General features: G+C 45.3%; 1 protein-coding gene across 2 annotated transcripts; it reads left to right on the top strand.

Moving 5' to 3' along the window:
* On the top strand, nt 1–24,162 carry LOC146822437 (uncharacterized). Of its 2 annotated transcripts, none has more exons than XM_085613542.1 (2): nt 1–289; nt 20,637–24,162. In XM_085613542.1, the coding sequence occupies exon 2, from the start codon at nt 21,054–21,056 to the stop codon at nt 22,917–22,919; it is 1,866 nt and encodes a 621-aa protein (XP_085469668.1). In that variant the 5' UTR covers nt 1–289; nt 20,637–21,053; the 3' UTR covers nt 22,920–24,162. The 2 variants fall into 2 exon arrangements, with proteins under 2 accessions (XP_085469668.1, XP_085469669.1); XM_085613543.1 differs by having other exon boundaries at nt 71–379.
* Nucleotides 24,163–25,026: the final 864 nt, after the last annotated feature.

Below are 25,026 nucleotides of genomic sequence, written 5' to 3'. Positions count from 1 at the left end.
ATACACCGCCTGTCGTTAAACATCAACTCTCTGTCCTTCAGCTGGGGGTGACAGGAGGGTGTTCAGGAACTGTGCCCGGCTGACAGCCCCCACGCCCCCACCCACCATGACTCACTGCTGACGTCACTGGTAATGGCGGGGGTAGATGGCAGACACTCCGATTATTTTCACCCGGCAGTGCTGCGTGAACTGAGGGCGCCGTGAGATCTGCTGTGGGAGACACAGACTGCCGAGTTATGTTCACCCGGCAGTGCTGCGTGAGGAGAGCGCGCCGTGTGATCTGCTGAAGGTGAGTTGTGGGGGTGGCAGACACAGGCTGGCGAGTTATTTTCACCCCGAAGTGCTGCGTGAGGAGAGCGCGCCGTGTGATCTGCTGAAGGTGAGTTGTGGGGTGGCAGACACAGACTGGCGAGTTATTTTCACCCCGGAGTGCTGCCTGAGGTGAGCGCGTCGTGTGCTGTAGGGGAATTGTGGGGGTGGCAGACACAGACCCTCCAATTATCATGTTTAAGTACTGTGTGAAGTGAGGGCGCCGTGTGATCTGCTGCAGGTGAGTTGTGGGTGGCAGACACACACTCGCATTACTTTCACCTGGAGGTGCTGTGTTTGTACTGCGTGCAGTTTGCAGCTGCGTGTTCCTAGCCGAAGTGTAATGTTTGAAGTAATAGACGTGGGCACCGGGCACCTAAAGACTGTTATAATTGCAGTTAAAGAGACAGTACGAGAGCAGGACCTGCTTTGTTTTTAACCCTCCTGTCCAGGCCCTTGTCTCTGATCCGGTGCTAGTAGCGCCTAGACATGAGTTCAGTCCAAGTGTGTCATTAAACAGTGACATTACCAATCTTACATAGGTGTCTAGGAACAATATAAGACTCCTGTGCTGACACCGACGGAACCGTCCCGGCATGTCTAATTCCAAGAGTTAAATGTAAGTCAGGGAGTCTCGTGCTGACACCGACGGAACCGTCCCGGCATGTCTAATTTGTATTTTTGTATTTTGTATTTTGTGGGGGTATTTGTAAAGCGCGGCGTTCGCTCCGGAGGGAGCATCTTGGCGCTAAGTGTTCTTGATGGCCGGTCTGGGAACAGAGCGGGATTAGATGGCTGCTTTAGTGAGATCGTCGGGAAGGCTGAAGATCCAGGTCTTCAGAGCCTTTCTAAATGGTCTTTCTTGTGTTATTTGCCTGAGGTGTTTGGGCAAATTGTTCCATGCCTTGGTGGCTAGGTGGCTAACGGTTTTTCCTCCTTTCGTCTTCAGATTGTATTTTGCAGGCAGGATGAGGTTGTCCTGTGCCGAGCGGAGAGATCGCCTGGGGATGTAGTGGGGAAAACGTTTGTGGAGGTATTTTGGCCCGGATTTGTTGAAGGATCTGAAGGCAATGATTAGAATCTTAAATAGAATTCTCTTGTGGAGAGGTAGCCAGTGTAAGGAAAGAAGGGCTGCGGAGGTGGAAGCTCTCCGGGGCAGTTTGAGTACAAGTCGAGCAGCTGTATTTAGCACGCTCTGGAGTTTAGCAAGAGTGCTCTTTTTTGTCCCTGCCAGTAGGCCGTTGCAATAATCTAATCGGGAGATTATAAGGGCCACTGTTACGCTCTTTCTGGCGTCGAGAGGGAGGAAGTTAAAGAACTTTCTTAGGGATCTTATTGTCCCGAAGCATTTGCCGGCTACAGTCTTAGCATGGTGGTCGAATGAGAGATCTGAGTCAAAGATGACGCCTAAATTTCTGGCAGTAGTTACAGTTTGGGGGGGGGCGATTGAGTCGTCAGGCCACCAGAGGGCTGGGCAGAAGGGGGTACTCTTGCCGATTGGGAGAATCTCCGTTTTATTTGAGTTACACTTCAAATGATTTGCATTCATCCAATGGAAGACTTTCGTTAGGCAGTTCTTAAGGTTGAGTTCTGCGCTGGTAGAACTACCATCCAGAGGCACGATGAGCTGGGTGTCATCGGCGTAGGAGGTTACAGGAATTCCAAAGGATTCAATCAGGGACAGAAGGGGAATGAGGTAGATGTTGAAAAGGAGAGGGCTTAGGATCGAGCCCTGCGGGACACCTGAGAAAATCGTTTTCTCTTTTGAGTGAAAAGGGCCCAGAGCGACAGTCTGAGATCGGTCAGCCAGGAATGATTTTAACCAGGCTAGAGCGTGGTCTGAGATCCCTATGTTCATCAGTCTACTGATGAGGATGGAATGGGAAATGGTGTCGAACGCCGCGGTCAGGTCAAGAAGGATGAGGATTGAATTTTTTCGCTGATCTTGTAGCAGTTTGATCGTGTCTGATAGTTCTATCAGTGCTGTTTCCGTCGAATGTTTGGGCCGGAAACCAGATTGCTGCGGATGGAGTATATTATTTACTTCCAGGTAATGTCTGAGTTCTCTATAGACCAATTGCTCGGTAATTTTTCCTAAGGCTGGAAGTAGTGAAATCGGGCGAAGATTAGTCAAGTCAGATGGTGGTTTATTGGCCTTTTTCATCAGAGGCTTGACAATACCTTTCTTCCACCGGGGGGGGGACAGTTCCTGTGTTAAGCGAGGAATTGACTATGTCGTTAATTACTGGGTTGATTACGTCGATAATTTGGTGGAGGATTTTGGGGGGACAGGGATCGGAGGGGGAGCCGGATTTACAGGCCAGGATGACTTCTCTAGTTTGCGCAAGAGTTACAGGGGAGAAACTGCTCAAATTTCCGGGAAGGGAGTCAGAGGGAGGGGGGAGTGGGGAGGTACAGAAAGGAGGAAAATTGCTTTGAATGGAAACAATTTTCTCTTCAAAATAGTCGGAAATTTTATCGCATAAGTCCTGTGATGGCGGTATTTCAGGTTGCAGAGTTTTGGGATGGGTGAAAGACTTTACTATGGAAAACAGGGTCTTTTGTTTTTGGTGGGATTCTTTGATGGCGTTCACATAGTATGACTTCTTGGCTGATTTAATACTCGAAAGATAAGATTTTCTTGTTTGAGTGTATAAGAGACGATCGTCAATGTTATAGGACTTACGCCATTTTCGCTCTGCTTTCCTACAGAGTAGGTGAGAGGTGGCTAGTTCGGGAGTGAACCAGGGGGCATTGCTCTTGGATTTTTTATGAGAAGTGCCTTGACGTTTGGGGGGGTTTCTGGTTGTCATTTCCTGCGTGAGCCAATTGTAAAAGAGGTCGGCGTCGGTTACTGCATTTCCGGACAGAGTGGGGGTATGGGATTGATCCATAGGTTTAAGAGTCAAGCTTTCTTGGACTTTTTTCCAGTTGATGGAATTGGGGGCGAGTGAGTTAGTGTTGTTACGGGAAGGGGAACGTACACTGTGGATATGAAACAAGATCAAGCTGTGGTCAGTCCAGATCTGAGGGAGTGGGGGTAGGGTGATGAGGGAGGAGAGATTGGTGCATACAGCATCAAGGGTATGACCAAGCAGGTGGGTCGGCTGTGAGACTAGTTGTTGGAGATTAAACATTTCTAGTGTTTGGAGGAAGTTGATGGCTTGGGTATCAGATTTGGAGTCGAGATGAAGGTTGAAATCCCCGAGTAAAGTGAAGTGGGGGTATCGGAGAAGGAAGTGGCCCAGGGAGTCGCACAGTGAATCAAGAAATTCGGTGGCGTTACCGGGTGGGCGGTAAATAAGGCCACCAGAGAAGGAGGTTTGCTCGTTCAGTTTGATTGAGAAACCTAGCCCTTCCGTGTTTTTTAGGGGTTCAAGGTTGAAGGTGTGGCATGGGAAGGTGTTCCTGAGTATTATGGCAACACCTCCTCCTCTGCCTTTTGGTCTGTCCTGCCTAAAGAATGAGTAGCCTTGAGGTAGGGAAACGGTGATATCAGGATTGCTATCTTCAGTTAACCAAGTTTCGGTTATTAGAAGGCAGTCCAGGTCAGAGTCGCAGATGAGGTCGTGGATGTCTTGATTATGCTTGCACATAGAACGTGCGTTAATCAGACCTCCTTTGAAGAGCGTTGGTGTGGCCTTGGTGTGCGATAAGGGAGTGGGTGTAAAGGCTTGAGAATTAGAGGTTGTCCAGTTACAATTTTTACAGCTGATATTGTCCGCCGACTTAATTAGATCGAGTGTACAGGGGCAGTGTTTGCCGCCACGTAACCGATGGAGTTCTTCGGGGAGATATCTAATGACAGTCGAGGTTTGCGCAGGGTTTCGTGCGCTGGGCGCGGTCTTGGCGCGGACGGGCGCAGACGGGCTCGCCTTTGGCGCGCCTTCGGCGCGCAGACGGCGCTCCCGCTGCGCTCGTCCGCTGCGCTTGGTTGGTCGACACATTTGTAGTGGTCGGTGGGCGTGGCCTCGCAGTGGGCGTGGCTCCGCCTTTTGGCGCGCTGGTGCTGTTGTGCTTGCCTGAAGGGCGGGGGTCTGTGTGAGCGCGAAGAGGCAGCGCTTCAAACACAGGTGAGGTGATTGTTTTCAGTGGGATTAAAACAAGTAAATGGTGACAATTTTTAAAAAACAAAGTACAGAGAGCTAAACCTCCGGCTTTCCGCCTCAGAGGCTGTCAAGAATGGCAGTCGTGGCGCTTTCCAAGCGTTTTTGTAGTGGTCGGTGGGCGTGGCCTCGCAGTGGGCGTGGCTCCGCCTTTTGGCGCGCTGGCGCTGTTGTGCTTGCCTGAAGGGCGGGGGTCTGTGTGAGCGCGAAGAGGCAGCGCTTCAAACACAGGTGAGGTGATTGTTTTCAGTGGGATTAAAACAAGTAAATGGTGACAATTTTTAAAAAACAAAGTACAGAGAGCTAAACCTCCGGCTTTCCGCCTCAGAGGCTGTCAAGAATGGCAGTCGTGGCGCTTTCCAAGCGTTTTTGTAGTGGTCGGTGGGCGTGGCCTCGCAGTGGGCGTGGCTCCGCCTTTTGGCGCGCTGGCGCTGTTGTGCTTGCCTGAAGGGCGGGGGTCTGTGTGAGCGCGAAGAGGCAGCGCTTCAAACACAGGTGAGGTGATTGTTTTCAGTGGGATTAAAACAAGTAAATGGTGACAATTTTTAAAAAACAAAGTACAGAGAGCTAAACCTCCGGCTTTCCGCCTCAGAGGCTGTCAAGAATGGCAGTCGTGGCGCTTTCCAAGCGTTTTTGTAGTGGTCGGTGGGCGTGGCCTCGCAGTGGGCGTGGCTCCGCCTTTTGGCGCGCTGGCGCTGTTGTGCTTGCCTGAAGGGCGGGGGTCTGTGTGAGCGCGAAGAGGCAGCGCTTCAAACACAGGTGAGGTGATTGTTTTCAGTGGGATTAAAACAAGTAAATGGTGACAATTTTTAAAAAACAAAGTACAGAGAGCTAAACCTCCGGCTTTCCGCCTCAGAGGCTGTCAAGAATGGCAGTCGTGGCGCTTTCCAAGCGTTTTTGTAGTGGTCGGTGGGCGTGGCCTCGCAGTGGGCGTGGCTCCGCCTTTTGGCGCGCTGGCGCTGTTGTGCTTGCCTGAAGGGCGGGGGTCTGTGTGAGCGCGAAGAGGCAGCGCTTCAAACACAGGTGAGGTGATTGTTTTCAGTGGGATTAAAACAAGTAAATGGTGACAATTTTTAAAAAACAAAGTACAGAGAGCTAAACCTCCGGCTTTCCGCCTCAGAGGCTGTCAAGAATGGCAGTCGTGGCGCTTTCCAAGCGTTTTTGTAGTGGTCGGTGGGCGTGGCCTCGCAGTGGGCGTGGCTCCGCCTTTTGGCGCGCTGGCGCTGTTGTGCTTGCCTGAAGGGCGGGGGTCTGTGTGAGCGCGAAGAGGCAGCGCTTCAAACACAGGTGAGGTGATTGTTTTCAGTGGGATTAAAACAAGTAAATGGTGACAATTTTTAAAAAACAAAGTACAGAGAGCTAAACCTCCGGCTTTCCGCCTCAGAGGCTGTCAAGAATGGCAGTCGTGGCGCTTTCCAAGCGTTTTTGTAGTGGTCGGTGGGCGTGGCCTCGCAGTGGGCGTGGCTCCGCCTTTTGGCGCGCTGGCGCTGTTGTGCTTGCCTGAAGGGCGGGGGTCTGTGTGAGCGCGAAGAGGCAGCGCTTCAAACACAGGTGAGGTGATTGTTTTCAGTGGGATTAAAACAAGTAAATGGTGACAATTTTTAAAAAACAAAGTACAGAGAGCTAAACCTCCGGCTTTCCGCCTCAGAGGCTGTCAAGAATCCAAGAGTTAAATGTAAGTCAGGGAGTCTCGTGCTGACACCGACGGAACCGTCCCGGTATGTCTAATGCCAAGAGTTGAATGTAAGTCAGGGAGTCTCCTGTGCTGACCCCGAGGGAACCGTCCCGGTATGTCTAATGCCAAGAGTTGAATGTAAGTCAGGGAGTCTCGTGCTGACACAGAGGGAACCGTCCCGGTATGTCTAATTCCAAGAGTTGAATGTAAGTCAGGGAGTCTCGTGCTGACACCGAGGGAACCATCCCGGTATGTCTAATTCCAAGAGTTGAATGTAAGTCAGGGAGTCTCCTGTGCTGACACCGAGGGAACCGTCCCGGTATGTCTAATTCCAAAAGTTAAATGTAAGTCAGGGAGACTCCTGTGCTGACACCGACGGAACCGTCCCGGCATGTCTAATTCCAAGAGTTAAATGTAAGTCAGGGAGTCTCGTGCTGACACCGACGGAACCGTCCCGGCATGTCTAATTCCAAGAGTTAAATGTAAGTCAGGGAGTCTCGTGCTGACACCGACGGAACCGTCCCGGTATGTCTAATGCCAAGAGTTGAATGTAAGTCAGGGAGTCTCCTGTGCTGACCCCGAGGGAACCGTCCCGGTATGTCTAATGCCAAGAGTTGAATGTAAGTCAGGGAGTCTCGTGCTGACACAGAGGGAACCGTCCCGGTATGTCTAATTCCAAGAGTTGAATGTAAGTCAGGGAGTCTCGTGCTGACACCGAGGGACCCGTCCCGGTATGTCTAATTCCAAGAGTTGAATGTAAGTCAGGGAGTCTCCTGTGCTGACACCGAGGGAACCGTCCCGGTATGTCTAATTCCAAAAGTTAAATGTAAGTCAGGGAGACTCCTGTGCTGACACCGACGGAACCGTCCCGGCATGTCTAATTCCAAGAGTTAAATGTAAGTCAGAGAGTCTCGTGCTGACACCGATGGAACCGTCCCGGCATGTCTAATTCCAAGAGTTAAATGTAAGTCAGGGAGTCTCGTGCTGACACCGACGGAACCGTCCCGGTATGTCTAATGCCAAGAGTTGAATGTAAGTCAGGGAGTCTCCTGTGCTGACCCCGAGGGAACCGTCCCGGTATGTCTAATGCCAAGAGTTGAATGTAAGTCAGGGAGTCTCGTGCTGACACAGAGGGAACCGTCCCGGTATGTCTAATTCCAAGAGTTGAATGTAAGTCAGGGAGTCTCGTGCTGACACCGAGGGAACCGTCCCGGTATGTCTAATTCCAAGAGTTGAATGTAAGTCAGGGAGTCTCCTGTGCTGACACAGAGGGAACCGTCCCGGTATGTTTAATTCCAAGAGTTGAATGTAAGTCAGGGAGTCTCCTGTGCTGACACCGAGGGAACCGCCCCGGCATGTCTAATTCCAAGAGTTGAATGTAAGTCAGGGAGTCTCGTGCTGACACCGAGGGAACCGTCCCGGTATGTCTAATTCCAAGAGTTGAATGTAAGTCAGGGAGTCTCCTGTGCTGACACCGAGGGAGGGACAGGCCGCTAAAGAAGCCCTTTCTCCGGAATGCCTGCTGCCTGGAATGCATGCCAATGTGCACAATGTGATCATCTGCGAAGCCTGAAAGCCAGTATTGGTTTTAATTGATGGACCCACTCGAGGCTTCTCGATGACGCACATTTATTCTTTCTGAGAGACATTGTAAAGAAGCTCCTAGCTACGCCGTGAAGTGTGTGCTTTTAACAAATAGTTATAAAAACATTTGCACTACGTACAGTCTGGGTATTACTTCAATCTATATTTTGAAAGCACTTTTTTATTTTAAGGTTTTGAATTGATTAACGGAATGTTGGTTAAACAGGAAATCCCACCAGAATTATGCGGAACGGTCATGGCGATGAAAGGACCACGAGTCTCTGAAATGTTTATTTTTATTTTTAAATACCACTGTGTTGTGCAATAAAAACATCCAAGCTCGAAGTATGTATGTGAACATGTACTCTATATTTTCTATAGCAGGGATCATGGGTGTCTCAATAACGGTATTTAGAGCCGCTGCGCTCATTGATGTAGTCGCACATTACAGGAGTACAGAGGGCACATCCCATAATACCACAGTACCCGAGCCAGTTTACTGCCCCCAAGGGCAGCAGCCAGTGCTTACTGGTTCAAATTGCACCTTCCCATGCCCCCTCACCCACCCCAGCCCATGGCACCTTCATTGTGCCTGCGGTTTACCTTGAACAACTGTAACCTCTTAAATCCTGGTTTAACTTATTTTAAATCGGATGGACATGGAGTGTCCTGTGCTGTGACCATTGTTGAGAGATGAGCGGCATCCTTGCGCCCTTTGACCCTTTCCCTCATAAATTATGACCCTCGCCACCGCTCATCAGTGGCTGCAAATAACATATTCCACTCGGTGCATAAAGGAAACACGTGTGAGCCTGGCCTGCCTTTGCCTTGTAATGACTCCCCAGAATGAAGTGTTAAGCAACACCTGTGGTTATATGAGGGATTGCAACATTTCAGATGATACAGTAAACATTCACTTCCCCCACAACACCTATGGGACAGCACTAAACAACTTAATGGCCGAATTCAATTTGGAGCTCTTGAACTGTACATTGAAGAGGGGTAATATTAAATGTCCGACTTTTAAGGGCAGGAATGCTAGTACCAATATTGATCACGTTTTGATTTCTAATGATGCTAGATTCTCTAATCTATGGATACTTGAAGAACCTTTAAGTGATCACAATAGCATTTCGATAACATTGCTTTGTTGGGGGAATAAAACTTCAATAACAACTACCTGCGTCGCTAACATTTCAGCGGCAAGGCCGAACGGCATGCGTATTAAATGGGCTGGTGCAGACCCTCAAAAGATACAAAGGGAAGTTGTCAAGAAATGTTCCCAAGAAATTGATTATTGCCTGCGTGATGAGGCCCAACAGAGTATAGTGCTCACGAATATGGTAATAATTAACTAAACTATAGAGGGCCTTTTAACTAGGAAAAAATATTTCCCGAACAAGACGTCAACGAATGGCTGGTTTGATAAACACTGTGCTGAAGCCTTGTATAATCTGAAACAGGCACTTGGCTTTAAACCAAGAGACACTACAAATATCCAGGGCCTCCGCCACAAGTATAATTTATCCCATAAAATGCGAAAAAAAGAATTACAGACAGAGGCATGGGCCAAGCTCAACCAGGCAGCAGATACAAAGGACAGCAAACTTTTTTGGGAGACCATCAACTGTCCGTTTCTAAAAACTGACAACCACATTCCTGATATAACTTCCCACGTGGAATGCAATGCTTGGATTGAACACTATTCCGCCATTTTTAACCCAGACAGGTTGCTTTTAGACTTTTCCTGTAGTGCTTTGATGTGGCCAATTTTATCTTTATCAATAACATTAGATGAGGTATACGAAGGGCTAAAAAATAGCAAAGGGGGCAAGGCACCGTGCCCTGATGGTGTACCCATAGATTTTTACAAAAATGAAATGGATCTATGGGCACCTATTTTACTACGGTTTTTTAATGCTGCTACTGAATCTGATCTCCCACTAACTTGGGGTCAATCTTTAATCATTCCCCTTTTTAAGAAAGGTTCAAGATCCGAGGCATGCAATTATCGCCCGATTTCTCTTTTGGATTCATCCATCAAAATTATCAGTAGTATATTGCTGAGCCGGTTAGAAACCTGGGCTACAGAAAATAATATTTTGACTAAAGTCCAATATGGGTTCAGAAAGGGCATGGGGACCTTAGAACAGTGTATTAACTTAGATTTGCTTATTAATAAATATACTAAGATAAAAAAGGGGAACCTGTTTTTATGCTTTGCGGATCTAAGCAGCGCTTTTGACCTTGTAGATCATTCAATTTTATGGCCCATTTTACTTGATGCCGGCGCCCCCAAGGAAATAATATACTTTTTAGCCCGACTCTATCAAACCTTATCATGTAAAGTACGTTACGGCACCAGCGGCGAGTGCACTTCCAATATTCAGGTGAAAAGAGGCATTCGCCAAGGATGTGTTTTAGCACCATTATTATTTTCGCTTTTTATAAATGGAATTGACAACATTTTAAAAAAGATCCCGGCAGATGCACCACAAATAAACCACGAGGCTATCCCAATTCTGCTTTATGCAGAGGATGCTGTCTTGTTATCCCGCACACAACTAGGACTTCAACGCTTAATAGATAGCTTTACAGTATTCATTAAAGAGAGGAAACATTTAATAAATAAAACCAAAACTTTTACCATGACCTGTGGTAAGAAAGTTAAACCTGCAAGGACTTTTTCTATAGATGATTTTAAAATACAGTCAGTTAAAATGTTTTGTTACCTGGGTATAACTTTTTCTGATGACGGTAAATGGACCAATGAGTATGGAAATATACATTTTAAAATGACCAGAAGTATAAATAGTATTTTTAGGTTTTTGACTAAACTAGGTGAGCGAAGAATTAAAGATATGGTTGTAATTTATAACGCGAGGTGTGTGTCCTCTGCGCTATATGGGGCTGGTGTGTGGGGACACGACAGTGGGAATCTACTACAAAAAGATGAGAATAGTTTCCTCACACGCCTGCTATGTGTACCCACTTCGGCCTCCACACAGCTAATTCACCTAGAAGTAGGTATGGAGTATATCACAGACTTAGCAGCCTTACGTCCTTTGTTACTTTGGCGTTCGATATGGATAAAAAGCGAAACACTATTTACCCAAACCATTATCAGAGATTGTATGAATTTGGACCACTCCCTTTACATCCCCTGGCTTTGCTATATTCGGCACTGGTACAACCTACTGTTCCACTATGATATTTTGTTGGATCCTGAACGCGTAGCTTCCCTTCCAAAAAAAGAGCTCAAATTTACCTTTCTTACCTTTGTCAAAACTGCCAGAGAAGGTGCCATTTCAAAACAACCCACATTCAGATTTTACCGGGAACAGAATTATAACAGGGGTTTTCAGCCATATCTTACCGAAGTAACAAGAAATTCACACCGCTTTGCCTTAACACGGATGAGGTTAGGAATAGTCCACCATTTGGTGGCATTCCCCGATATGAAAAAGGGTTCCAAATCTGCGTGCCCTTGTGATGGGGTGTCCACACAGAGTTGTTGTCATTTCTTAATGTTCTGCAAATTTTATATGCATTTTAGGAAATTTTATTTAAAACCTGTCTTTTTTAAATATCAAGTGCGCACTACTAGAACCGCTATGAAACTAATTTTATCTTTAAACAGTCCTGATATTTGTTTTTTTACAGCATCTTACATTTTAAAATGTATTAGTATCAGGAAATCGATAGTTCTCTGATTATATTCAGGGTATTTTTACGTGCTTTTTGCACTTTGGAAAGCCTTTTGCACATGACACTTTGTAGAGGGCAGCAGCCCATGCACTAGTATATCTTGGTACCATACATACCGCAAAGTTTGCACTAAATAGTTGCTGGAATCTAAAGTTGGCTATGCCTTATGTTATTTACAAGTAAGCTGTATTATATAGATTTGTTAGGCTTTTTATATATTTTAGGCTTACGTTGCACATGACACTTTAAGCGGGTACATGCACTTTAAATGTTTATGCACTAAATATTTTGGTACTGTATATTCTGCGTAACTTGCACCCTAGGATTGATGGAATTTAGAGATATTGTACTGTAAATCTATTTATAAACTGTCCATTATTGCAATGTTTACGATGGTAACTACTGACGTCGTTAAGGATTCATGTATTCTACATTCTACACTTGGATCTTATTTTTACTTTATGTATGTTTTATGCTGTCATAATTGTTTGCTTATATGGTTGTATTTTTTACATACCGAATAAAAGCACATGAACTGAACTGAACTGATTCCCCAGAATGAAGAGAGGGGCATTCATTGAATATAAAACCAGCCGATGAGTCCAGGCAATCAGAAATCAAACTTCATGGCAGTCCTGTGAGCGCTGCACATAAGTGCTGTGCTAATCTGCTTGGGGAGCATCTGGTGTAGGGCTAATAATCCCCTTTACCGCATGTTCCCACATATTTCACAGCTGAAAGGTGAGTTATGGCTCTGTCCATCACCCCCACCACACACACGTTGGATCTGCATAAAACCTGAAATCCCGGCACTAGGGTGTCACTTGCTGACTGCAACCACATTTGATGCAAATTCAACAAATTATGCCAAAGTTAAAAACATCTGAATATTTTATTACCCCCTTCAAGCTTTCTGAGTAAAGTTCTACATTATTGCCTTGTTTGCTGTTTATGCCTTTAGCGGTCTATTGTTTAGCGTGCCCATGTCATGTTACTGGCGCTTGTGTAGTGTGCCCATGTCATGTTACTGGCGCTTGTGTAGTGTGCCCATGTCATGTTACTGGCGCTTGTGTAGTGTGCCCATGTCATGTTACTGGATCTTGTCTAGTGTACCCATGTTACTGTCGCTTGTGTAGTGTGCCCATGTCATGTTACTGGCGCTTGTGCAGTGTGCCCATGTTACTGGCGCTTGAGTAGTGTGCCCATGTCATGTTACTGGATCTTGTGTAGTGTACCCATGTTACTGGCGCTTGTGTAGTGTGCCCGTGTTTTGTTAATGGCGCTTGTGCAGTGTGCCTGTGTTATGTTACTGGCACTTGAGTAGTGTGCCCATGTTATGATACTGGCACTTGTGTAGTGTGCCCATGTCATGTTACTGGTGCTTGTGCAGTGTGCCCATGTTACTGGTGCTTGTGTAGTGTGCCCGTGTTATGTTACTGGTGCTTGTGTAGTGTGCCCATGTGAAGTTACTGGTGCTTGTGTAGTGTGCCCATGTTACTGGCGCTTGTGTAGCGTGCCAATGTTATGTTACTGGCACTTGAGTAGTGTGCCCATGTTATGATACTGGCGCTTGTGTAGCGTGCCAATGTTATGTTACTGGTGCTTGTGTAGTGTGCCCATGTTACTGGTGCTTGTGTAGTGTGCTCATGTTATGTTACTGGCGCTTGTGTAGCGTGCCCATGTTATGTTACTGGCACTTGTGTAGCGTGCCCATGTTATGTTACTGGCACTTGTGTAGTGTGCCCATGTTATGTTACTGGTGCTTGTGTAGTGTGCCCATGTTACTAGCGCGTGTGTAGTAAGCCCATGTCATGTTACTGGCGCTTGTGTAGTGTGCCCATTTCATGTTACTGGTGCTTGTGTAGTGTGCCTATGTGATGTAACTGGTGCTTGTGTACCGTGCCCATGTTATGTTACTGGCGCTTGTGTACTGTGCCCATGTTATGTTACTGGCCCTTGTGTACCGTGCCCATGTTATGTTACTGGCGCTTGTGTAGTGTGCTCATGTTATGTTACTGACGCTTGTGTAGCGTGCCCATGTTATGTTACTAGTGCTTGTGTAGTGTGCCCATGTTATGTTACTAGTGCTTGTGTAGTGTGCCCATGTTATGGTACTGGCGCTTGCGTAGCGTGCCAATGTTATGTTACTGGCACTTGAGTACTGTGCCCATGTTATGTTACTGGCACTTGTGTACCGTGCCCATGTTATGTTACTGGTGCTTGTGTACTGTGCCCATGTTATGTTACTGGTGCTTGTGTAGTGTTCCCTTGTTATGTTACTGACTCTTGTGTAGCGTGCCCATGTTATGTTACTGGCGCTTGTGTAGTGTGCTCATGTTATGTTACTGACGCTTGTGTACCGTGCCCATGTCATGTTACTGTCACTTGTGTACCGTGCCCATGTTATGTTACTGGCGCTTGTGTAGCGTGCCCATGTTATGTTACTGGTGCTTGTGTAGCGTGCCCATGTTATGTTACTAGTGCTTGTGTAGTGTGCTCATGTTATGGTACTGGCGCTTGTGTAGCATGCCCATGTTATGGTACTGGCGCTTGCCCATGTTATGTTACTAGTGCTTGTGTAGTGTGCCCATGTGTGGAAGAGAAGGGAGCAGGGAGCACAATCTGCCAGCCCAGAGAATAGGACCAGGTGAGGGCAGGACCCCATTCCATATCATTTGGTGGCTGGATGGACGTCATGCATGGTAACTGTTTGTGTTTTGTAGAGTTTCACACTAGTATTTTCAGAACACAAGCCTGACAGATGGGTACTGAGCTAGTGTGAAGATGGTCTGATCAGTAGTGTTCTCCCGGTGGCTGGTCATAGCTCTCAGCACAGCTTTTGATACTGTGTTACACAGTATCCTCCTCAAATCCCTCGCGGCCATTGGCATTGGAAACAAAGCATTGAACTGGCTCGCATCCTTCCTGTCTGACCGCACTTTTCAAATTTTCTTCAAGTCATCGTCCTCTAAGAGTTACCCCTCCCCCCATGGGGTGCCCCAAGGGTCTATTCTTAGCCCTCTTCTTTTTAATTTATATGTCACACCTTTGGCTTATGTTGCACAAAGTTCTGGATTAAATCTTTATTCTAATGCCGATGACTCACAAATTGTTTTCTCACTGTCTCAAATTTATCCCACAATTCTCTCTCCGTTGCAAACTGGACTCAGCAAAATATCTAAATGGATGAGCAACAACTTACTCAAGTAAAACGGCGGAAAGACGGAGGTCCTGATTTTTGGCAACAAACCTGATCTCTGGAACCTGAGTCACTGGCCCACTACCATGGGTCCCCTTCCAACTCCATCTGAACAAGTGCGTAACCTGGGTGTAATTATTGACAGGGGACTATCCATGAAAGATCAGGTCAACAGAGTCCCAGCCACCTGTTTCACCATTCTATGATGGCTGCGTAAAATCCTCTGGATGCTCCCCAAAAACACCCAGAGATCTGTTGTGAATGCCTTGGTGACCTCCAGATTGGATTACGGCAACGTCCTCTATCTGGGGTTCTCAAAGGCCGTCACACGGCGCCTTCAGCTGGTACAAAATGCTGCAGCTCGGCTTCTCTGTGGCTGTCATAAACGTGACCACATTACAGAGCGCCTGAGAGAGCTGCATTGCCTTCGTGTTGAAAACCGGATAAAATTTAAAGCTTTGAGCTTTATGCATAAGATCAAAATCCGATCAGCACCCCTCTACCTTCAGGCCCTTGTCAGCCCCTATCTTCCTACTCGGGCTCTCCGTTCTTCATCCCATCATCTTTTTAAGGTACCTAAGTTCAAACTTACCAGAATGGGCGGTAGTAGCTTTGCGAACTTAGGACCCAGACTGTGGAATTCACTTCCACTGGCCCTACGGATGGAAAACTGTCACATGCGATTTCGCAGAGCAGTGAAGACCTGGCTCTTCGATCTCTAAATCTTCTGCCTGATGTTGTCAATCTGTCTCTTAGCGCCGGGAAACCCTCAGGGGTAGCTGTTCGCGCTCAACAAATTCAATTAATAAATAAATATAAATAAATATAAATAGTTCGGCCCAGTCCTCACTCTGGGTAAATCATGTCCCTGCTCTGTGATAGAGACAATAAACAACCTCATGTTCCATTGAGCTTATCCTCCAGCAAGCATGCACAAGCTATGTCGGATCTTTCCTTCTCAAGTCCTGCATGATGTCTGCTTTGGTGGGTGATGGCAGTTTGGGCCAGTCCATTTTGACCATTACCAGAAGCATCCTTTCACAGCCAGTCCCTGGTTCACATGCCCAGTTTGCATAGAGGGATGCACTGTATGGGACATGGCGCACTCTTCATTGGTTTGTTGTTGGTCACTTGAGTGCAAAGCCCTTGTTATCGGGCCCATTGGCAGTTCTGGGCTTCAGATGTAGGTAGCCCTTAGGGTGGTTCCTTCATCGTGGATGCAAGCGCACTTCTTTGGCTCTGGTTGAGCTCCTGTGGCATTCTTTGTGTTTGCCATTTTTGTTCACCCTGATCATTGTCTTCTATTCTTTGTAGCTAAAAGAGCGGCTATTTGAGCTGTAGGACACAAGGCGCTTTAACCCCTTGCATGCGCGGCTGGGCGTGGCGCCCAGGTACTCAGGACAGCTCCCGGCCGTCATAAATCATGGTGGGCGTGTGCTCATGACGGCCGGGAGCCGTCCGAACTCCGCCCACTAATTATTTCGCCTGCACAGGCGGGGAATTAGCCGCGCGTGGGCGGAGCGGCAACGGTCGGACGGCTCCCGGCCGTCATGAGCACACGACTACCATGACTCATGACGGCCGGGAGCAGTCATGAGCATGGAAGTGGTTAAGTGTACTTGCTTACACCTTGCTCCATTCTTTCTGGGCTCATGTGCAGAGTAATTCACATATCCATATTTGGGAGGGAAAGAGCATGGATGCTTCAGGGATCTCGTCTGTGGAATGGTACTTTGACCACCAAGAAGTTTACACAGGTGCGCAAAGCCCCCTTTACAAAGTTTTATATGGTAACTTCAGTGGCGTTGATTAAAACACATTTAGGCTTGAAGGACAGACGCGCAGGTACAATTCGGGGCGGTTGGGTTCGCGCCGGGATTGCCGTAATGAAGTGGAGCAATACCTTAGGTGCAAGAACCGAAGCCTATGATTAGGTCGGGTCAGGAGCTCTTCAAGCCTTGCATGCACCTGAGGCCTCGCTCCTCTCCCGCTCGCTGGTCCCGGCGCGGATCTCACCACCCTGCCTTGCATCACGGACGCCCTACCTTCCCCTCCTTATCGTGCATGCGTTGCCGCACCTGAGGCTCTCCGGCCCCTCTTCAAATTTTGCTATTACGCTAACTTCCCAGGCACCCTTACCATTGCCTTGTCCTGAAGAGATCCCACTATTCGTATGGGGATCGAAACGTCGTCGACCTACGTCTCTAAACTCAATACTTTATTGTATATCTGTTGATTGAGTATGAGATGCTGATCTGACTTTTACGTACTTTCGCTGTTCATTAAAAAGTCACCTTTTTAAGTCACCAGCCTGGGTTAAGGAAATCGGCTGATTTCCCTTCTAACCTCCTAACGGCTAGCGCACTCATTGAATTGTTTATTACGTTTTCCTAATTATCACTATAAATACTTTTTTCATCACTTGCATTGATCATTCTTTTGAACTCCAATTTCTTATTGTAGTAATTGTGATATTTATTCTGACTCCTGTTGAATGGGACCACTGTTCCTTAAAAATACTTGTCTACCCCTGGTCCCGTCTGACCTTCAGGGTTTTCCTAGTCTCTTTTTTGTGTTTTTAATAAGACAATCTAGTCATTCGATACACATCAATAACACATGCCTTCCTAGCTAGAGCATTTTTTTTTAAAAATAAAAGTGAGTTTAATTTTGGATATGATTATTAGCATTAAAAAGATGCCTGCTCTTCTTGTGGAGGCATCGTGATAATGCTTTCACATTGTTTATAAATTAGGGTTACCCAACCCAGGTTGACGAGGGCCAGACTAAGCACCCATTCTGGTTCCCATTTTCATTAACACATGTAAATAAGATTCAGGTGGATATTGTGAAAATCTGGCATGGCTCCACCCTCAAACTCTTTACTGACCAGGTAGGTTTACATGATGGCTCCATGTCATTGAGAATGCAACTCACCAGTGCTGGGTTATTCTTTTACAATGTCCTTCCTTTGAAGCAATCCTCACTGCCCCTTCTCCCCGGGGGCACTTTCTTTGTCTCCTTCACCTAAAGCACCCTGCTTGCCTTGCCTTTCCCTCCTCTCAGGCACTAGCCTCTGCCCCCTCTCCTAGGCCCACCAAGGTGCTCTATGCACCCCTACCACCTAGGGTGACCATTTCCCTTTATGTAATGAAGAATTCTCGTTGTGTCCTTAATAAATGCATAGTATTCATTTGCTAAAACAAATCCAGGATTGCTTTAAACTGTATCCCAGTAAGCCCCATACACCAGAAACACAATTGATACGCTATCTTTAAGATTATTGGTAAAACACACAATTGCCATCACATCCCTCTACTACTAAACACATAAGTCAAAAATATGTAAATTTACAACACCAATAGCTCTAACTCTAACAATCCGAGACCTATTGAGTTGCAAATACTTGTTTTTTCTTGATGTTGTGCAGCATTGGGAAAGCCTATACGTCTAAAAGGTGCGACTTCTTGACTTTGCCTATGTGTGTTTATTATGGTTGTAAACCTTCTGTTCCTTGTGTAGATCTGGTCAGAGCCTCTGATCTCTGGTTACACTATGTGGAAGATGCTCAGATTACCTGTCCAGATCCTGTCCCAGACTCCCTGATAGTATAGAGGACTCCCTTGCAGCAGTGGCTTATGTTTCCCGCTGTTATTGTGATGCTCTGTGCTGTGTGGTCCATTCACTGGAAAAGGCTCTGTTAGACCTGAAAGTCTTAAGGTGATCTTTCCCCAACTTTTTACCTGCCTCCCTCCATTTTCTGTGCTCGTTTTTGCTGGCTTCAGGACTCTGCGTACGTAACCACAGCTAATCAGTGCTAAAGTGTTTGTGCTGTCTCCCCTAAACATGGTAACATGGGCTCATACTCACTTGGCATATTTAATTTGCTTATAAGTCCCTAGTAAAGTACACTACATGTGCCCAGGGTCTGCAAATTATTAGCTACTAGTGGTCTGCAGCACTGATTGTTCTACCCACATATGCGGCCTGAAACCATGTCTCAGGCCTGCCACTGCAGTGCCTGTGTATGTGCAGTTTACCGTCACATCAACTTTACATTGAAAACTACTTGCCAAGCCTTCAAATCTCCTTTCATTACATATAAGTTGCCCCTAAGGATTGCCCTTGGTAAACCAATGGGAGAGTGTTATGTAAGTAAAAGTCAGAACATATACTCTATGTTTTACATGTCCTGGTAATGACAAACAGCTAAATTAATTTTTCACTGCTGTAAGGCCGACTTTCATTGGCTAGAACTGGGAATTCCTTAGAATACCTTTGAGCTGTAATTCCTGATTGGAAAGGAGTAGCTGTTACATGTTTCATATTTCAAATATTTGGAATAGTAATGATAAATCCTCTTTACTGGTAAAGTCTGATTTAACATTCCTATTTTAAAAATGCTACTTTTAGAAAGTGGACTTTTCTATGCATGTACTGCTCTTTGTGCCTTACACCCTGTCTCTAATATACGTCTGGGCTTGGTGACCGACCCCTGTGTGCATTCCGTCTAGACACCCACAGACAGTGCATGGGTTGGGTGTGATTTAGCACCCATCTGCATCCATCTGTATTCTGATGGGTCTTCCTGGGCAGATGGGAGAAATGGGCCCACCCTTACACATCACAGGGTAGCAGACTGACCCATACAAATTACTGATAACTCCCTTTGGTAGTCTGGAGTGAGTGCTGGGATTGAAAGAGATACTGGTGCACTTCAAAACCACTCTTTGGAGTTTCCCTCAGATCAAAGGCACATTTGGACGTAAATGCTAAGTCTCTGGCCCCGTCAAATCCGACACTTCTGGATCTTCACAGAACCGCTTTCAGAAGAACTGTGGTGCTGCAGAAAAGACTCAACTGGATTGTTTTTGTGGAAGAACTGCTTTTCTGTGTGTTGCCCTGTGGAGTGCAGCACTCTGACTCCTGGAAGGAGAGGTAGACTCTGCCTTCACTCCAACCTGTTCTCCAAGGGCTTGTTAGTTGCCTCCTGTTTCTGAAGTGTCATAGACACAAAAGAATTCCTGCAGTTCTGCTGATCCTGCTGGACTCTCCCTTCTGTAAGTCCTACCCTTGTCTGAGGTGCCCCTTCCAAGTTCTGGACCTCAGAAGTGGGTTCTGCAGCTGAGTCTCTGCCAAATCCGATGTGACGCAGCACGAAGCCCTGCAAAGTCTCTGCCGCTAGATGGCACAAGGCCTCCCCACGCACACTGCACCCCAAGCTCCAAGGTACTGTGTTCAGTGGGCCCAAATGGCTCCCTGTAGTCTTCCTGCTCTCCATCATAGTCGGCCTGCACTTTGAATTTGCACCAGTCCCTCTTGACCAACCTGAAGTAACCTTTTTTAGTGTTACCTGCTTTTAATTGTTTTATTAGCTTTTATTTCTTCAACATTCAATATCTCAGCTTCTACTTGATTGATTTTGATCGTTTTGGACTTGTTTTACTCAGATAAATGTTCTCTATTTTTCTAAACTGTTGATGAGTCTTTTTGTGAGGTATTCACTGTGTTGTTGTATGAGTTATTGCACAAACCCTTTAAACATTGCCTTTTAAGCCTGCCTGCTCTGTATCCAGCTACCAGGGGATGAGCACAGGATAATTTGGAATTGTGTTGTGACTAGGATTGCTGGCCCTACTTGGACATGGTGCGTTCCTCTGCCAACTAGAGACCCGGTTTCTAACAGGCTCCATCTTGCATTATTTGTGAGGCCGTGTGATCATAGGAACCGTTCCCTGGATAAGAAGGGAGGCATCTTGTTGCTGTGGATTTAACATTGTAATGTGTCGTGGGAGAAGATCTCACTCACTGAACAAGCAACAGTTTCTGGTCTCTTGGTTACTCCTTGAGTCCACGCTCCTCGATATAAGGGGATCACGGAAGGATCGTATGCCCTTACTCTGCCTATTGCATCTTTGCATTGAAAGTGGAATCTAGAATTTCTTCAGCGCACTTGTCTATATGGACAATTAAATGTATCATTAAATGCCAATTGGTTTTTCTGATGGGCTTTGCATTTAAGCTTATTCATTGTTTATTTTTCTTAATCCAACAGGTGAAATAAATGCAGTAATAAACGAAAAAAGTAAAGCTATTAAACATCACAGGTGTGGACAGTGATGTAAAAACAGTATGCCTCAAAAACTCTTCCCTTGAAGGCTAATGCCTTGCCAAAGTCTTTTTATACAGCAGAAAACCCAAACTGCCCAATGAGGTCTGTACTTGGCTCTTAGATATCAGCTGATAGACATTGGAGACAAAACACACTGACATACTGAAGCAAGTCTGAGGTGCCCATTACGAAGGAAGAGATAACCTGGTATCAGGAAGAACACACAGGAGAAAAACCATATGAATTTCTAGAATGTGACAAAACATTTATTAGGCAAAAAAAGAGCAAGTGTGACATAAGAAACTTCATACTGGAGAAAAACCAGATTGATGGACTGACTGTGGAAACGCGTTCTTTGCAATGAAAGACCTAGTGCAGCATCAGAGTGTCCACGTAGAGGAGAAACCATATCAATGTACAGAATGTAATAAAGTGTTCGGAAGGAAGGATAATCTAAGAAGGCATCAGAAAATCCACACTGGGGAGAAACCGTATGAATGTACAGAATGTGACAAAGCATTTATAACAAATGAAAGGCTAACACAACATCAGAAAATCCACACTGGGGAGAAACCATACCAATGTACAGAATGTGACATGGCATTCATTAGAAAGTCACATCTAATGAATCATCAGAAAGTCCACACTGGGGAGAAACCGTATGAATGTACAGAATGTGACAAAGCATTTATAACAAATGAAAAGCTAACACAACATCAGAAAATCCACACTGGGGAGAAACCATACCAATGTGCAGAATGTGACAAAGCATTTATAACAAATAGAACGCTAACACAACATCAGAAAATCCACACTGGGGAGAAACTGTATCAATGTACAGAATGTGACAAAGCATTTATAACAAATGGAACGCTAACACAACATCAGAAAATCCACACTGGGGAGAAACTGTATGCATGTACAGAATGTGACAAAGCATTTATAACGAATGGAGAGCTAAAACGACATCTGAAAATCCACACTGGGGAGAAGCCATATAAATGTACAGAATGTGACATGGCATATATTTTCAGTGACAACCTAAAATACCATCAGAAAACCCACACTGGAGAGAGATCATATCAATGTACAGAATGTGACAAAGCATTTAAAAGACAGGGAGATCTAAAGCAACACCAGAAAACCCACACTGGAGAGAGATCATATCAATGTACAGAATGTGACAAATCATTTATAAGCAATAGAGAGCTAAAGCAACATCAGAAAATCCACACTGGGGAGAAACCACACCAATGTACAGAATGTGACATGGCATATATTAGAAAGTCGCATCTAATGAAACATCAGGCAGTCCACACTGGGGAGAAACCATATCAATGTACAGAATGTGACAAAGCATTTATAACAAATGGAGACCTAAAGCTACATCAGAAAATCCACACTGGGGTGAAACTGTATGCATGTACAGAATGTGACAAGGCATTTATAACAAATGGACAGCTAAAACAACATCAGAAAATCCACACTGGGGAGAAACCATATAAATGTACAGAATGTGACAAGGCATTTATTTTCAGTGGAGACCTAAAAAACCATCAGAAAACCCACACTGGTGAGAGATCATATCAATGTACAGAATGTGACAAATCATTTATAAGAAATAGAGAGCTAAATCAACATCAGAAAATCCACATTGGGGAGAAACCATACCAATGTACAGAATGTGACAAAGCATTCATTAGAAAGTCAACTCTAATGGAACATCAGAGAGTCCACACTGGGGAGAAACCACATCAATGTACAGAATGTGACAAAGCATTCACAACAAATGTACAGCTGAAGCAACATCAAAAAGTCCACACTGGAGAGAGATCATATCAATGTACAGAATGTGCCAAAGCATTTATAACCAATCGAGATCTGAAGCGACATCAAAAAGTCTACACTGGAGAAAGACCATATCAATGTACAGAATGTGACAAAGCATTTATAACAAATGGAGAGCTGAAGCGACATCAAAAAGTCCACACTGGAGAGAGACCATATCAATGTACAGAATGTGACAAAGCATTTATAGCAAATGGAGTGCTGAAGCGACATGAAAAAGTCCACACTGGAGAGAGACCATATCAATGTACAGAATGTGACAAAGCATTTATAACAAATGGAGAGCTGAAGCGACATCAAAATATCCACACTGGGGAGAAACCATATGAACGTACAAAATGTGCAGACTCGTATATGGAGTCCGGCGCGAGGAGGTAGCAATACACCCCCCAGTCAAGATCTACGATAAAGTAACAAGAAGATTATAACGAAATAAGCTTGGAATCTGAACTCTCACTGAACAACATGCCAAACCCTCAACAGGGCACCTCCTTGCGTCACAGGATAGTGTGACCTGGAATTATCGTCACACTTTATACCACTATTGAGAACAGTATTCAGCCGTGAACAAGTCGCATGTACTATCTTACGGAGGCGACGAAACACGTGTTGGCTTGATGAACTACTGTTAAAAGAGGAATATTAAAGAAAAGAAACCACAAAGAAAGAAGCAAAAGACTAACTTATTTTGTTTCATGCCGTAAATGACCTTGCATTTATGCTAACTGATACTCTGCGGGTGCTTGGGTATACCCTTTGATGATTGTTTTGTTGCTTTGCCACAAGAATTTAGGGAGGCTGGTTGTTCTCCCCAACCCTTTAGCACCGTGAATAATATTCCCACTAGATAAACAGGTGAATAAACCATAAGCGCCTATTACCTATTAAAAATACCACCACCCAGAACAAGTAAAAAATGTGGCAATGCATTTATAAAATATAGACAGCTAAAGCAACATCAAAAGGTCCACACTGGGGGGGGAACCGTATGAATGCACTGAATGTGACAAAGCATTTATGAGAAATGGAGAGCTGAAGCGACATTAGAAAATCCACATTGGAGAGAAACCATTCAACTGCACTGAATGTGAGAAGGCATTTATTAGAAAGTCACTTCTTATGCAACATCATATAGTCCACACAGGGGAGAAACCCTATGAATGTACATAATAGTACATCAAATTCCACACTGGTGAGAAACGATAGGGCTGTACCGAATGTGACTTAGCAGTTATTACAAAGCAAAGTTTAAAAATTCACCAGAAAGTTCCCACATGAGAGAAACTATATCAGTGTACAAAATGTGACAAAGCATTTATACCAAATGGAAAGAGACCATTCAACTGCACTGAATGTGACAAGCTATTTATTATAAAGGGAGATTTAAAACAATATCAGATCCACAGTGGGGAGAAACCACATGCATTTACAAAATGTGACAAGGCATTCATCACAAAGCAAAATTGAATACAAAATCAATAAGTTCACACAGGAGAGAAAATGTAAGTATTGAATATCACAAAGCATTCATAATAAATGGACAACTGAAGCGATGTCTGAAAATCTACAATCTAATGTATGTACAGAGTGTAATAAAGTCTTCCAAGGAAGAATAAGCTGATGCAGCATCAACAAATCCACACTAGGGAGAAACCCTAATAATAAATAGAATGTGGCAAGGGATCAATTACAAAACAAAATGTAATATATCAGAATGTTCACACAGGAGAGAAACTCTATAAATATATTGATTGTGACCATGAATTCATAAATGGATAGCTAACGCAACATCAAAAGTCCACCCTGAAGACTGCACTGATTGTAGCAAGGCATTTGTTAGTAAGGGAGAGTTAAACAACATCAAAGTCCCCACTGGGAAAAACCTATATGAATGTACAGGCTCAAATCAATCAATGGGTATTTATTAAGTGCAGCAAATCATCCGTGAGATTCTCAGGCCGCTGGGGGAGGAGTTGCTTTCTGGAGAGGCTGATCAGTTGAACAGCCAGATCTTGAGTTCTTTCCAGACTCATTGATGTGTCGGATCTCCAGTGCAGGGGAAGTTCATCCCAGGTCTTTGCAGCCAGGTGGGAGAAAGAGCAGCCTCCGTGCCTGGTTTGTCAGACTCTGGGAGTGTGAGTGAGCAAGAGGGAGGCGGAATGCAGGTGTCTGGTGGGCTGGTTAAAGAATAAACTTTGGCTGCTGTAGGACGATCCTTCGTTGTGGAGTGCCTTATAAGCATGGGTCAGTATCTTGCCTCTTTTCTGGACTGGGAGCCGGTAAAGTTTACTGAGGTGGGGAGTGATGTGGATCTGCTTCAGGAGGTTGAGGATTAGCCTTGCTGCTGAGTTCTGCATTGTCTTCAGTTGTCTCTCGAGGTTAGTGTTGATTCCTACATACAGAGTGTTTAGATAGCCAAGCCAGTTGGTCACCAGGGCTTGGGTCATCATTTGTCTGGTGCTGATGGGGAGCTGCCAGATCTAAA

This window comes from Triturus cristatus, chromosome 6 (assembly GCF_964204655.1).
Source record: "Triturus cristatus chromosome 6, aTriCri1.1, whole genome shotgun sequence".
Taxonomy (NCBI): domain Eukaryota; kingdom Metazoa; phylum Chordata; class Amphibia; order Caudata; family Salamandridae; genus Triturus; species Triturus cristatus.
The sequence above is the reverse complement of the archived record's forward strand: the minus strand, read 5'-3'. Positions and strand labels throughout refer to the sequence as shown.

Coding starts and splice junctions, on each gene's coding strand:
- LOC146822437 (XM_085613542.1), top strand. CDS start 21,054: ATGAAAGACCTAGTGCAGCATCAGAGTGTCCACGTAGAGGAGAAACCA.